Source organism: Cebidichthys violaceus, unplaced genomic scaffold, assembly GCF_023349555.1.
Source record: "Cebidichthys violaceus isolate CVI_PGR_0920_01 unplaced genomic scaffold, fCebVio1.0.p SCAF_102, whole genome shotgun sequence".
NCBI lineage: Eukaryota > Metazoa > Chordata > Actinopteri > Perciformes > Stichaeidae > Cebidichthys > Cebidichthys violaceus.
Window position 1 is genome coordinate 250,534 of NW_027176266.1, and position 14,612 is coordinate 265,145.

The window sequence follows — 14,612 nt, forward strand, 5'->3', positions numbered from 1 at the left end:
GAGTGAGTGTGTAGTCTGTGGTCCATCGAGCGCTTTTTTTACTACATGACGTCCTTCTCGTCACAATTTTATTGAGTCTGTACATCAGTGTGCCCAAGACAATATATATAACATGTCTATTCTCCATAAGAGTAGTACTTTATAAGTAATATGGCCGATGTATTTTGGACAATCGTGTCTCACTGTTACCTTTGTTTCATAATTGGCATTAGACTTTACAGCCAATCAACCAATGCTACTGGAAACCTAAAGTCTTGAAAACTCCATCAAAAACACTGCCTCTTTTGTAAAGATATTAAATCAAGCAGCCGTAATAATAATGCCCAACACAACACAAAAAAACAAAAGTTACATAAAACTTTAACATGGTTAATTATGTTTATTATAGATATTTTTTAAACTGTTTCCACTTTTCTCTGCAATTATTTGTTAAAGCTGTACAAATTAATTAATTTATTTTTTTGTCAGACTGAGAACGACTTTGACATATTGTCACTTTTAAAGTTGCTATGGCGAACATGTTAATAGTTCCCACATTTAGCGATCAGAGCAAAAGTATCACTCACTAGCATTAGTCGTGTGGCTGTCCACCTCGTAAAATGTAAATCCAGAAAAAGATCTGGCTGTGGCACTGGGTTCATCAGAGGTTTTAAACTGATCTCTGATGAGAGCAGCGTTAAGATGACATTTTATTTGGGTTTGTCACTTGTGACTCCTTCCACATTATACTAATTCCTTTAGTCCATTGTTTGTATTACATATATTGATGAGTGGGGCTTTGAAGCTAAATATAAACTTTTTAAATGATTACATAAGGCATCTTTGCCTTTGACAATGCACAGAACAGGTCCCTGGCTGGATTCAAACTGGGGATGTTGTGGTTATGTGTGTAAAGCCTCGGTTATACTTTCCGCAAGGACGGTCTCATGAGATCTTTTATACTCCGACATTCTCAGTGCTACTCTAAGGGCCGTGTGTGACGACGTCCCTTCAAAAAAAGGCTGATACAAAAAGCAGTTCAACAGAAATCCAGTCTATATATACGAGTATTTATGGTAATGCATCCATTTAGTAGCACAGATACGTAGCGACAAACATGAAAGTGTACCAGCAACAAAACAAAAAAAAGAGGAAGAAACAAATCAGTGCTTTGATTCCAGCTTTCATCGTTGCCCTTTTTCCTTTCTCTCTTTGAAAGAATAAAATGGATATAAAGGATTAAATTGCCGGGCCAATCCTCCCTCATGCACACTATGAAAGGAGATCAAGCTAGGTTTTTTTGTTGCTAAGAATATGGAGCAGTCACAGCAGAGAGCATCCGAGCTGTTCTGATGAGAAGTAGGTCAACACGAGACCCAGGAAGATATGAAGAGTTTTGATCCAAAGTCAAACCTCCATTCATTCGTGGCACCAGACCCTGCAGAACAAAGCAGAGGCACTCTTCAAAGAACACGGAAATCAGAGGTTGACAAACTGATAAGAGACTGGATCCCTTCACTTTGAGAGATATTTCAAAAATGTTCTACGATGAACTTCATGGTACCGAATTCCTTTTTATTTTTCAATATGTTTACAAAATTAAAACCTAATTCTTTATGTGAACGTTCAAATTGGACTTTCCCAGTTATAATATCTACAGTCCAAAGGTGAGTTTGGAATAATCAGGGCATGTGAAAAGAAAGATAATAAATTAGGTTAACAAAACAATGGAAGTGCAAACAACATATGATAACAGAGTAACTGTTTGAGAAAAAGCATGTTCATCAAAGCCACACTGTATGTTCCCCTTTCAATGTGACAACCATGCAGATGCTTGTATTTCCCCAAATGTCACTTATTTGTGACCGTATCAAAACAGTCGACAGGCAGTTCATTCATAAATCACCGACGACGACCTCTGAGCTTAGCCGTTTGTGAAAAGTATGGACAGCATTATGAGCGGAACAACCATGTACAGGAAGACGCCCAGCAGCAGCAGGAAGAGCAGCAGCAGGGCAGTGATGGAGAAGCAGAGGGAGCTCGGTCGCGTCAGCCTCAGTCCTCCAACCAGGTAGGACGGGTACGCGCAGCATGTGTTCCTGTGCGCGTCCACAGCAAAGCAGCACAGAGGGGGTCCCGGGACGACCTGAAGTTCAGGGCCGGGACTGGCGACGGGGGCCGGTCCGGGCTCGTAAACGTCGCCCCCGTAGTACGACTCCTCCTGCAGGCGTCTGATCTCCCACTGCGGGAACGGGGTGGTCTGTCGGCAGAAGGGGCACCGCAGTCGGCTCTGGTCCTTGGCCCGCCTCATGATGCCGGCCGCGCAGTGGTGACACAGTGTGTGGTTGCAGTGGAGCAAGGTGACGCGGCGACCTCCGCGCGGGTCGAACAGCTCGCTGCAGATGGGGCACTCGTGCCGGCTGCTGTCACTGCACAAACTCCTGACACTTCCACTGGGGCCCGGCTCATCCCTGCCAGCCAATTCCAGCTCTTGTGGAACAGATGTCAGTCGGTCAGCCCCAGCTGTCGCCACTCGCACGGCCGCTTTGTCACTCTCATCACAAACAACATCCCGAAGCAGAGGCTGTGTGACTGAGTCGCTCTCGTCTTCTCGCTGGCCCCTCGCGGCGTATAAAACTCTCACACGAGTGTCCTCCTCTGGAGCTTCCAGGTGCTTTTCTTCCAGTGTAACGACGGCGTCCTGCTCGGCTGCAACGACTCGGGCCTCAGCCATCCTTCATAACACAAATGTTCTGTTTTCTGTCTGTTCCATACGCTAAACACCGCTCTAACACAAGCTCAACATGTTTCCTTATTACAGCATAACCTGCTTTCTGCCTTGACAAAAGCTTGAGTGAGCGCAATGTTGATGTAATGCTTCAGCACAACAAAGGCAGCACAGTCCTCTCCCACCATAAACCCCAGATAAGATAAGCATATTCACAGATAAGGAGTGCTAAGCAACAATATGAGCCTCAGAGAGGTGCCACTGGCCAAGTAGTACAGTGAATGTTTCATGGTTCGCTCGATTTAACGCGCATTCAACGCATGCAGTGCCACAGAACGCTTTCGGAAGTTGAGATATGCATGAGGGAACACATTAGTGCCAGGCAGACGGATTTATTCTGCATATTTAAATAAACAGTACATCTGTAAATTAGGCCGAGACAAAAAGAAAACACATTGTGACATTGAGAGGGAGCGGAGGAGGGGAGTTCATCTGCTAGTCGCTGTGCTTTTTTTTAAAACACGGCTGGTTGTTTGCTTTGAAATGTGTCGTGTCTCTTCTGTGACCATCTGACAATCGTACAGAAATTAAAAATGTAATGCCACGTCATCCAACACAATCAGAACCTCCATAGCAAACCAAAGATTATTGCACAGTGCCATTTAGTAAAGCCTCACAGCATTAGTCATCAGTGATTAAGTCAGTAACGAGTAGACAACGTGAACTGGGAGTAAACAGAACGATGAGTTTACGCTGCATATTGATACACGCAGATCTGTTATAGCAGTAACAGGAGCAAACATTTAATAATAATAATAATAATAATAATAATAATAATAATAATAATAATAATAATAATATACTTTTACAATATTGCAAAGGCCCAGTTCTATTCCTTTATCTCAGTGTCTCAAGTGATTGAAATGAAGGGGAACATTTCATTCATTTACTTTTTAAAGCTATTCAATTTGGGTCAATCAGTTTCTAAGACCATCATGATGTCACAATGAAAGCGCCATTTCATCATTTATCATCTGGGCCACATTATCAGGCTGACACATGGCCCGATCATACGTGTTAAAGGAGCATAAATATGCTTATTTGCCCCTTTGTGAGATATTAGATGACCGATATCCTCCATGTTCAAGCAGCAGCAATCAATAGTAGCATAATGTCAGTGGATGACTATAGTGCTTAAATGTGACAGTGGTAGCTGTCACATTTAATGATAAAGCTAGCCTGCAGCTTTACTGTTTTGGTTCACTCTCATGGCGTTTTTATCTGCTGGATGGGTAAGCAACCGTTTGCATAGAAATCCGCCTCATCAACATAGTGATAATAACAACAATATTAATAACGTCAGTGTTTTGGTCACAACCTTTTTGTCTCCAAGAGGCAAAATTTTTTTTTTTATTGTTTAACTACAGAGCTGTGTCAGGACATAGCCTAGCTTAGCATAAAGTTCTGGACTTCGGTCAATGCGTTTCGCCTCTTTTGCTCTCCACACGGACTGTTGACCTGCATTCAACTACTCGGCCTACAAACGTAAACCAGAATGCTTCCGATGCCAAAATCTCATCTTATTGCCTACCGATTCTACGTGTGAATGCAGAATCGTGTTTACAGAGATTATTGCCACCCCAAATCCTCCGCCTGATGATGCAGTACTAACCCGCACAGTATCAGGAAATATCACCAAATTCTTTTGTTTTCTTAATCCAAAGTCTAACTGAAGTAATCTTGGTGTCAAAGTTTCATTGTTTTTTATGAAGTGGGACTTTAAATTGTCAATGCACACTGCTGGGACTAGAAAAATTGCTATCGGCCGGCTGTTGAGTTCCCTGAGATATCAATCAGAAAACAAACACACCCGCCATTAAACCCGCGGCTGAGGCAATCGGCCAATGTGATCACACACACTAAACACTAAAGACTTAAACTTACAGTTTGGAAAGGCCTATTCATATATTCTAACGCAGATAGAAGCCAAAGTGAGACAGAAACTGATATCAAATCACGGTATTGTTCTCACCAAACTCAAACTAGAGTCAGGTGGCTTACATTGACCCGTATCAAACATACAGACAGAAAACAAAATCAGCTGGAACGGTCACTCAATCACAAGAAAGTTACTGGTTATATGTGCATCACAGTATATGGAATTATTCAGATTTTTTGCAGATTTCTGAGAATAACATTAGTCTTGTCAGCGAAGCGACAGTGGTTTTCTTCAGTGTTGTTTGCTTTGTATGTTAGCACACCACAATCTCACATGTATGGGCTGAACCCACTCAGTCAGTTCTACCAGTCCAACCATGCGACATGACGGCTGTTGGCACTTGCGTGTATAAAGCTGGGAAGTCACATCATCCACTTCAGTAGGACTTAGAAAAGGAGGTTGTGAGGGCTAGCGTAAGGTTCAGGCCTTCAAGAGAGCCCCGTCTCACAAATAAGTCAGGTCTCCTTCCCTCCTTTTATTTATTATATGTGACAGATTAAAAAAAAATAAATCCATCTTGGACTCCCTGCTCGGGGACCTCTGATTAATGTCAACCCTGACCTGACATCTTCTCAGCAGTTCGGGGAGGTCAGAAGTCCAAAGTGTCACTCCGGTACTGCAGCCGCGGGCTGTTCTCGCTGTAGAACTGACTGAACCAGCGCCTGTGCTTCTGGATGGCTGAGTCTTCCTTCACGAGGAGAGGCTTGGGGATGTACTTCTTATTGTTCCAGATCATCACGTCGCGCTCAAACTAGACACGGAGAAGAAAACAGGAGATGGTCACTGGACGGAGTGTAAATTAGGATTTCAGAAAAAGCTGTGACAAAAGGCACACACACACACACACACACACACACACACACACACACACACACACACACACACACACACACACACACACACACACACACACACACACACACACACACACACACACACACACACACACACACACAGTGACTAAAAGAGCAATCTGTATTTTCTACTCTCTTGTTGCATTAATGTTTTGTAAATTATTTCTGCGATAAGTGTTGATTAAATGTCACTCCACACTGTTACTCCATCCGCTGCTGTGATTTGGCATTTCCACCTCTTCACATGTCCTCCAAAAGTGTAGCGCTTTGTGTTAATACCACATGGAGAAACAAAATGACTCAACGATTTCATTAAATTATCTTTTAATTATGTGTTAGAATTATGACATTTTCTAATAATTTCACCTTAAAATTAAAACAAGATCGTGGTAAAGATAAAAGTTATTCACAAAGCATCTCAGCCCTTAACAGAGCTCCTAATGTGATGAAGTGTAATGCTGCGTGCATTAAAGTAAAGAGGAGGATTGTTAAGAGCATGCAGCCACTGGTTAGATTAATAATAGTTTCTACTTTACTTACTTAATCAATAGCTCCTGATTTAAGTCAAAATGTTGCCAGTTAAAGATTTGATTATTTAGGTTAAGTTCTTGTAAGCTGCTGGTTTTTAAACGGAATTTAACATTTGAGAAATGTGGCTACTTTTGTTAAATTAAAGAAGAAAAAAAAATAGAAAATAAGCTCTTCATATAGGCATTTGTCATGTTTTCTGTGTTTAGTCGAATTGTGTGTCTTGTTAATCTAACCACTGTCATCATCCAGAAAAATCTTTCGAGCCAACTCATTAGTTTTCCTTTCTGTTAAATCAGTGACTGTTGTTTCGCTTCGCCACGCAGCTAATTATCAAGTTTAATGAGGGCTATTTACACCTTCTCTGTTACTGTGTGGTGTTACTTCTGGCGGCAATGAGGAGGCAGAGTTAACCCAAAGGCAGAGTGGGAGGCAAATGCACACAATGATCTCTTCACATCAGAGCAATGCTGAATTTTAAACTTACTGTTAAGCAATAACAGTGATCTATGAAGGACAGTGTGACAGTGATAGTAGGTGGTGAGAGCGTACTGCACCTGAATGCACTCTGCTTTGAGGATGAATTTGGGCACCAGAGGTGGGATATTGGACTGGTAGAAGATGGTGTGAGAGACGCACTGCAGCAGAGGCTCCACCGGAGTCACACACTGCAAGATAACGCCTCGGCCCAAGAAGCTGTGGTCAAACAGCAGAAACACCACTCCTGGACCCACCTGAAACAAATTGTAGTCATCATTTGCATCAATTTAGGCTGGTAGTCAAATACATTTTCAGTTATTTGAAGCTACTACAAGGAACTTTCATTTTTTTGAGCTGATTTTGGCGTTCTCTGTGGACGAAAGTGGCAGCGTTCGTGCGAGCACCAGAGTTTAGAAAACCTCATTTTACAGTTTGTGACACTCATTCGTGGTCCTGCAGTGCCTCTCTTCTCGTCAGTGGGCCCGGCAATACGATCTAGTTTCTGGTGAACCTGCATGATTTCATCTGACCCGGTGGCACCAATGACACGCATTAAGAATAACTATATAGAAATAGTCAATCTTCTTGCCGATGGTTTGGTTTACTTATGAAGGTCATATAGTATTAAATTGAGACTGTTACATATAAGTTCCTTGTAGTAACTTTAACATCAACCCCATCTTACAGAATATGTAATATGTAACATGTAAACAACATTGTGTTGATCGGACCTGAACGTCTATGATTCATTGGAGAACAATGCTTTTACGTGCATTGTTAAGCCCAATAATAAGCACCTCGTAGTCAGTCATGTATCTAATTTCATCACATGACATTGCTGCTAACCACCCACTCCCGCCCGCATTAGAGTAAGTATGTCTGAGCAACATTTGTGTAGGGATCCTTCTCCCCCTGCAGCCCTCTGCAACAGGTTTAACTGGGGAGATTAGTGGTTTCAGGGAACACTTATTCACTCGGCAAGATGAAAAGGCACAGACTGCACAGACGGTTGCTAATGTCCCAGCCACAACCAAAGCATGTGGTGTTTTTTCTCAGCTGTACCTGCATGAGTTCAGCCCATCGAGGTTCTACATATTTGTTACAACACACAGTTTACGTCCTTTGGGCTCTGTACTGTTTTCATGAACGCTTAAAAGTTGCACCGAGAAAAATCCTTCCAAAACAAGCCAGAAGCCATGTCAGCGTTGTCTTTACCGTACCTGTCTGGCCACAACGCGAACATCCAGCAGCGGCCAGTGGCATCCAAACACAGTCAGCGCGTGTTTCACCAACATCTGAGAACAATGCTTGTTGGGCTCCGACTCTGGTTCCCACTGAACCTTGAATAAGACACACAAATGTACGCGCACAGTCAAAGTGCATACAGTGGCACTCAGACACAGAGATGCACTGTTTAAAAATAAATATATTCTGTGCCAATTTAAAATCTTAATACCATTAAATAGCATAAAAAAAGTTTGGCATCCCTGAAACAGTGTGGATTGTAGAAGCACCACCGCCACCATGTGGAGCATCTATTAGCTAAGAATGTTCCGTACCTTCCAGTCATGCCGCAAAAATTCCCAGGTTTTGCTGTTGGTGTAACGCAGATCTACTCCGCTGACAATAGCCGGCGTGTGCAGGTGAGCCAGGTGAGCGATGTCCGCTGCATTTTCAGGAATCTCCTACAGAGGAGAGAGGTCACCATGACTCATTTTTGTGAATTGTGTGAAAAGTTTGGTAACAAAAGCCCCCTCTCTGCCTGGGAAGTTAGATAGTGAATCTATGTATGACTGAAGGTAAAGACTTGGAGGGAGCTAATGGTCAGCAACAGTGAGGGACAATGTACTGTATCTCTGTTCTTAAAGGGACAGTTCCCCTCAAAATTTATAAAATACACATTTTTACTCTTACCTGTGGGGCTATTTATCTAGATTGTTTTGGAGTGAGTAGCCTAGTTTTAGAGGTATCGGCCATTGAGATGTCTGCCTTATTTTGAACATAATGGCACTCGGCTTTTGTTGCTCAAAGCGCCAAAAAATACATTTGAAAAACTCATAAGCAATGTCTCTTTCCAGAAATAAAGACCCTGTTACTCAAGATAATACCCAGATTATGTCATGATTACTGGAAAGATACGATGCTGTTGAGTTTTTCAAGTGTATATTAAGGCAACTCGCACCAAATTAACAATCTAGACTGATAAATAGCACTACAGGTAAGAGAAAAAGGTTTTATTGTTTGGGTGAACTGTCCCGTTAACTGCTGCACTGATCACTTATGAAACAGTAATCTCATCTGATAAGGTAAAAAACCTAACAAATTGGTTGTTTTTTTTTATCTTTGAACAAACATCTTCATGTAAAAACACATCCACTCACATCTGCACCTACCTCTATGTGAGCGTTGATGAAATGCTCCGTTCTCCCCCGATAGACCCACTGGCCCTTTGTTATCTCCTGCTGCTCTGGGACGGTCCACTGAGGATCTTCTCCGTCACAGTGAAACCAAACCAGGATCTGGCCGTTGACCTCACAGCTGGGCCAGCAGCGCACCTTGGCAAACTCCGGCACTGAAGGACAAATGAAACCAAATTCTGAACCACGCAGTCTCTTGTATGTGTGTTTATGTACACAGAGAAATTGGTCGCATTTTATTTTGGCAATCCACTTCATGCAGTAGTAGATATCAGGTTTCACCACGGTCTATTCACATATGAACAACAAAGAATGCTGTACTATTGACTTTTGGTAAGACAACTTCAGCTTAATGTTTGAATACCATTTCAAAAATGAATCCAAAGTCAGTTTCATGCTCCCCAGAGGATGAAACATTTTCATTAAGAGCACTCCTATAGCTTTCTTCTGGTGCCACGTTATGGCCAAATCGTCAACTTTGTACACAAATGTATGAGCAGATTTCAATATAATTTGTCTACATTTGCTGTAAATATGCATGTTCTCCAGGGTATGAATCTTAATATGTTTTGCTGACCCCTTAACCTTCCTGCAAGCACAACCTTAGGCCCAATATTTCCAATGCTACACAAAAAATATTAGCATCTCTTGCGCCACCACAGAACAGAATGTTAGGAGTTAGCTACATTAGACATCAGTCACAGGAGAACCTGTAGCACCACCCTCAGGACAGAGTTTGTGTTTGACTGAATCTGACTCTGAGAACAGCATAAATATCAAGATATTGTTCCACAAGCTACGAGCAAGGCTTTGAAGTTTTAGTCTTTTTTAAAAACAGTAGCTGTTAAACTCTTCTTCTAAGTTCTGCAAGCTTAGCTGCCCGCCTGAGGTTCTCAAATTAAAGAGACATTGACCAGAACGAGTTGTATTGTCTATCCAGCACCATGGTTTCTGCAGTGCAGAACAATCCCCAGCTGGATTGAATCACAACTAATACTTATCTTACAATATTACAATAAACTGAAAAAAAGAAATGCAAATAAACAGATAAGCATAACATGCTCAGGAAGCAATGCATGGAGGATGGGGTGCAAAAAGATGCGCGGGTTCTGAGTGAGGGCCTTATATAGTGGCTTGAAGCACACCTGTCTGCAATTGGCATTAAGCAGGCGAACGATTGGGTTCAACTGTAGAGAGGATTCTGTCCTCCAGGGGCCGGAGTTATGTGCATTATTTGAGACAATGAATGTGTAAGATGTTTGTGTGTAAATATCTTCATTAGTCTTTGAATCCCTCACCCAATCAAAGTACCAACGCACTGAGACATGGCGATACTGCAAGTCATTTCTAACTATCATGCATGCTTTTTGTAGGATAAAAATCCTTGGACACCACCTTCAGTTCCTACCTTTTTCTGCATAGGGGATCCTCACGCACTTGCCATCGTTCCCCCGAAACTGCCATCCATGAAATGGGCACTCTATGCAGCTTCCCACCACCCGTCCTCCCACGGCCAGGTTGGCCCCCAGGTGAGGGCAGTAGGCATCCACCACGTAGGCCTTCCCATCCTGGCCCCGAAACACTGCCAACTGTTCACCTACAGGGCAAATAATTACAGCAGGGACGAAAAAAGAATAAAGCATTAGTATAAATTATCACATAAAAAATTCTTGATGCATTTCACTGACAATCCATACACAAAAAAAAATGTTTTTTTAATGTAAAGATAAGCATTCAGCAACCATCCATGTAGAATATATATTCCTTAGAACATGGTTCCTCCAATTCTTTTTATGGATGAGCCTGCACCCAGAGCAATTATTCCTGAAGTCACTGACAAACAGAGATAACGTACCCTTTGTCACTGTGCTGAGGTAAACTTTCAAAACAAGCTGTAACTGCTGTGGCTAAATGATAAAGAAGGCTGTCACAAACAAACTGGCGCCCAAAACAGTTTATTTTGAACTAAATAGAGAACATCCAGACCCTGAATTAAATGCTGCCACAGATGTTAATACGCTGTTCACTTTTCCTAATGTGTTTCTTGTTGGTAATATAATTTTTTTTTATATTTCATCAATAATAAAAAACCCTGTGAGTAGAATTTTTATGTGATTTTAGCATCTTTGAAATGATTCATACGTTTTTGTCTGTAGAAAACAAGACAATTAGAGCAAAGCAGTCGATGTGCACTGCTGTCTACCACTTTTGCCACCTTGTCTTTTGCAAAGAATGAGCAGCAAAAAGTCAAGAAGTCACTGCTTTAGATGATCACACTTGGTCAGATTGGGTTACAGGTGTAGATTACAGCTGCAGTAAAGTAGGTTTGGGAACCCACTCTGTATTTGGCCTGACCTTTGGCTGACCTGCAGTGTTCGGATTACTCCCAGATTAGCACAGCTTGGGTGACTGCAGACACCACTGAGCCAGCTCGAGCAGTGCCTAGAAATCCAGAATAAGGTTCATCTAATGAGGGGTGACACAGCACTCCACTGCTGCTCCCAGACTGTTGTGGGGCAGAACTGGACCACGGTGCAATGTGTGAGAGCAGCGCCGGGGAAAAAAAGACAAACTAGGCGGAATTTAATATATGATGTAAACGGATGACTGCAGAGAAAAGTTAGAGGCGAGAGTTCCTGGAAGGAGTTGCTGTGATGGCGTTAACAGAATGTGGGACAGCGAAGAGATAGGAGAGGGTAGAGCTAAGTTCAACCCGAACGCTGAATAAGATATTTTTAGGCAACCAAAATGTTACGATGAACTTTCGTGAACTGAAAACACACTGTGAACGGCTTAAGTTGTAAGAGAGACACACAGACAAGTCCCAGACCGGACCAAAGCCAAGTTCGCGACCTGTCGATCACAAGGTAGCCACGGTTAGCCATAAAGACCACCCTGCTTTATGGTCTATTTTACTCTAAATAAAACTATAATTAGCATCATGCCGGATTGAGGAAGGCTTGAAACTAGCAATAGAAATCTTAATTGTATGTCTACAATAAATCTTGTGAGAAGTAAAGTCCTTTTCTCATAGACTTCTATACAATCTGATTTATTTTTGCAACCACACCCCCTTGCTGGCCACTAGAAAGAATGCAAGTTTAAGACACTTCTGCTCTGGCTTCACTTCTCAGACCTGGCAGTGGTCGCCTGTCTGCTACACTTTTACTTCCTGTAAAATCTGATATCTAGAGCAGCCAATGAGGCAACATGTGAGCATGACCCTTAAAATGTACTGCAATAGTAAGCATGACAGTTCATTCTTGACTCTGGAAATAGTAGTTTGGTAATGGCTTCTCAAATGTGAGGATTTGTTGCTTGTCTCTTTATTTTTGTATTATTTCTATAGCAATTCAATATGGTCAAAACAAGTTGGGAACATGTGAGGAACATTTTTTGGAAATGTTAAAATGATTTATAGATTAAATGGTGAAAGAAGTATCATTGGTTTTAGCTGTAGTGTATGCTGATTCTCTCTGCGAGAGCAGGTGTCTCTTTTGGCTGGTGGATGTCCTTTTCAGGTAGAAAACCTTTCATACACCGTTTATTCATTTATGGCGGGTGATGATGGGACAGAAACATGAAAGCGCCACACGCTCTTTGAAACCTTTTTGAACTCCAACTCAAAGAACTCCTCTTAAGAGATGAAACAGTCCCTCCGCATGTCAACACGAGAATAAAAGATCTAAAATGGGAGGCACGTATCTGTTTTAAATCACGCGCCTCGATGAAAGTTTGCAGAAATGAATCAGTATATGTGATATCAATATAAACTCTGTAACAGAGCTGCTACATACCAAGAGTCACAGAGACCTAAATATAAAATGAGGAGTCGTCATATTATCATAGAGGCCTGATGCATGATAGATTGGCTGTCAGATCACCATAAACACTAACACGGCAGCTAATGCTCTTAAATCAATCAATCATAGACTTCAGTATACTAGATTTATCTGTATATAATAATTGTGTCCTTTATTTGTAATAGTAAAAGGTTGTGAACGAGACATTTGAAGGCATCACCTTAGCTCTGGGAATTTCTAATTTCACTATTTTACTTAATCTAATTTACATTTTATAGACTATAGACAGAAAGGTTAATCAGCTGAAAAGAGTAATCAGGAATCAGCTGATTAAATGATAATGCATATAATCATTAGCTGCAACTTTACTGCTATTATGTCCTAATTCAATAAGCACTTTCGTCTCCATGACACCTTCAAATCAAACAGGAGGTTAAAGGCTTGATTGACCTGAAACAATTAGTCTTTGTTTAAAAAGAACAAAGCGTTACTAAGCACCCTGGTTGCTAATCTACTCCAACAAAGACATTAGGCCATTGTGTTTTTAAAGTATACTTTAAATGCTAAAGAAACTTTGTAATATGAGCTTGTCTCTCCTGGCAACTCAGCCTCACAACACTGATCATCAAGAGATGCGATGAAAAGACAAACATCCGGGTTGTAGAAAGGTCATAGCAAAAATTATAGGATGTCTATCTAGGTATGATTTATAGATATCTGACACAACTCTGCCTACTGAGGTCATCTGGTGGTTATGGTAGTAAAGGAATATAAAAGCAGCAATACGTTGTTCTATCCCACAATCCTTACGCTGACTGAATCACAGTAAAAAAAGACTCCCATAGTCAGGGGCAATGGGACAAAAAGGTCTGTGATCTCCCTCTCCCTCATCTGCTGGTGGTTCACTAAACTCACCTGTATTCATCTCTCATAGCTGACGTCACACTTCAGCTCATGTTAACAGGGGTGCAGTGTCAGCATCTTCAGTTAATATTGGCTTCTGGAGAGCCGGACAAATAGACCTATTATTTGTTTTGTTACAATATAATTTTTCCCTTTTTTCTAAATAAAATACAACTTATTATTGCTACTTTGGTGTCTACCAGGGGTCATGTTTAGCCATTAATACTACACTTTAATACACGCTATAATACTGGGGCAGCTGGTTACTTTAGTTATTGCTTTAAGTAGTACCGTTAATACATCCACCACTAATTACCATACCTAGAACAGAGACACTTTTGACATCGCCCATCTGCAGCCTGTGCGAGTCCAGCACTCGGTACCAGCCGTTTGGATAGACCGGGGGAAGCTCTCCGGTTTTCCTCCTGCGGCGGACCTCGTTTGCCGCTTGCGCTCTGGTACGACCGTCCTCGGCGATGTAGCCTACGTCATCGGGCCCCCTGAGCACCACCAGGGGACCGAAGAGCAGCCTGTGCAGCCAGCCCGCGGCGAGCAGGGAACCTCCGGCGATGACGCAGACCGCAGCCCGCGCGAGCAACCCCGTCTCAGTCCACACCGGTGACCCGTGGCCGACCGAGTCCACCGGGTCTCCGCTTTGAACGACAAGCATCGCAACTACTCCCAGTCCAATAATGACAGCCACTTTCCCAGTGGACATGCTCTTACTGTGTAGTGAGTCTCTGCCCCTTCCTCTTTCGGTTAGTTTATCATGAGCATCTGGTGTGACATCTACAGTATATGTCGCCCGGGGTGGTTAAGAGACGAGAGGTGCCACTTTGTTGGAGCCACACCTCCACAAGACTGACTGGCAACGGGCAGAATTTTTAATTCCCCCCCTCTTTTGTCTCTGCTGCTATCGGC

The 14,612-nt window shown here is 42.3% G+C and overlaps 2 protein-coding genes across 2 annotated transcripts; both read right to left on the reverse strand.

Annotated features, from left to right (window-relative positions):
- Positions 1–1,028: 1,028 nt before the first annotated feature.
- On the reverse strand, positions 1,029–2,893 carry LOC137886813 (uncharacterized). Its single transcript, XM_068729455.1, has one exon. It carries the CDS (start codon positions 2,711–2,713, stop codon positions 1,904–1,906), a length of 810 nt encoding a protein of 269 aa, XP_068585556.1. The 5' UTR covers positions 2,714–2,893; the 3' UTR covers positions 1,029–1,903.
- Positions 2,894–5,244: 2,351 nt separating this feature from the next.
- zgc:92275 (cholesterol 7-desaturase nvd) lies at positions 5,245–14,483 on the reverse strand. The gene is made up of 7 exons (XM_068729468.1): positions 14,013–14,483; positions 10,394–10,582; positions 8,962–9,140; positions 8,128–8,253; positions 7,789–7,908; positions 6,646–6,822; positions 5,245–5,457 (listed from the first exon to the last, which is right to left on the reverse strand). The coding sequence occupies exons 1-7, from the start codon at positions 14,407–14,409 to the stop codon at positions 5,296–5,298; spliced, it is 1,350 nt and encodes a 449-aa protein (XP_068585569.1). The 5' UTR covers positions 14,410–14,483; the 3' UTR covers positions 5,245–5,295.
- Between the last annotated feature and the right edge of the window lie 129 nt (positions 14,484–14,612).

Bases quoted from the DNA above. Each gene is read 5' to 3' on its own strand.
- LOC137886813 (XM_068729455.1), bottom strand. From the start codon at position 2,713: ATGGCTGAGGCCCGAGTCGTTGCAGCCGAGCAGGACGCCGTCGTTACA.
- zgc:92275 (XM_068729468.1), bottom strand. From the start codon at position 14,409: ATGTCCACTGGGAAAGTGGCTGTCATTATTGGACTGGGAGTAGTTGCG. The intron at 9,141-10,393 runs GTAGGAACTGAA...TTTGTCCTTCAG, and splicing joins GATCCCCTATGCAGAAAAAG to TGCCGGAGTTTGCCAAGGTG. The intron at 8,254-8,961 runs GTAGGTGCAGAT...TCTCCTCTGTAG, and splicing joins TCATCAACGCTCACATAGAG to GAGATTCCTGAAAATGCAGC.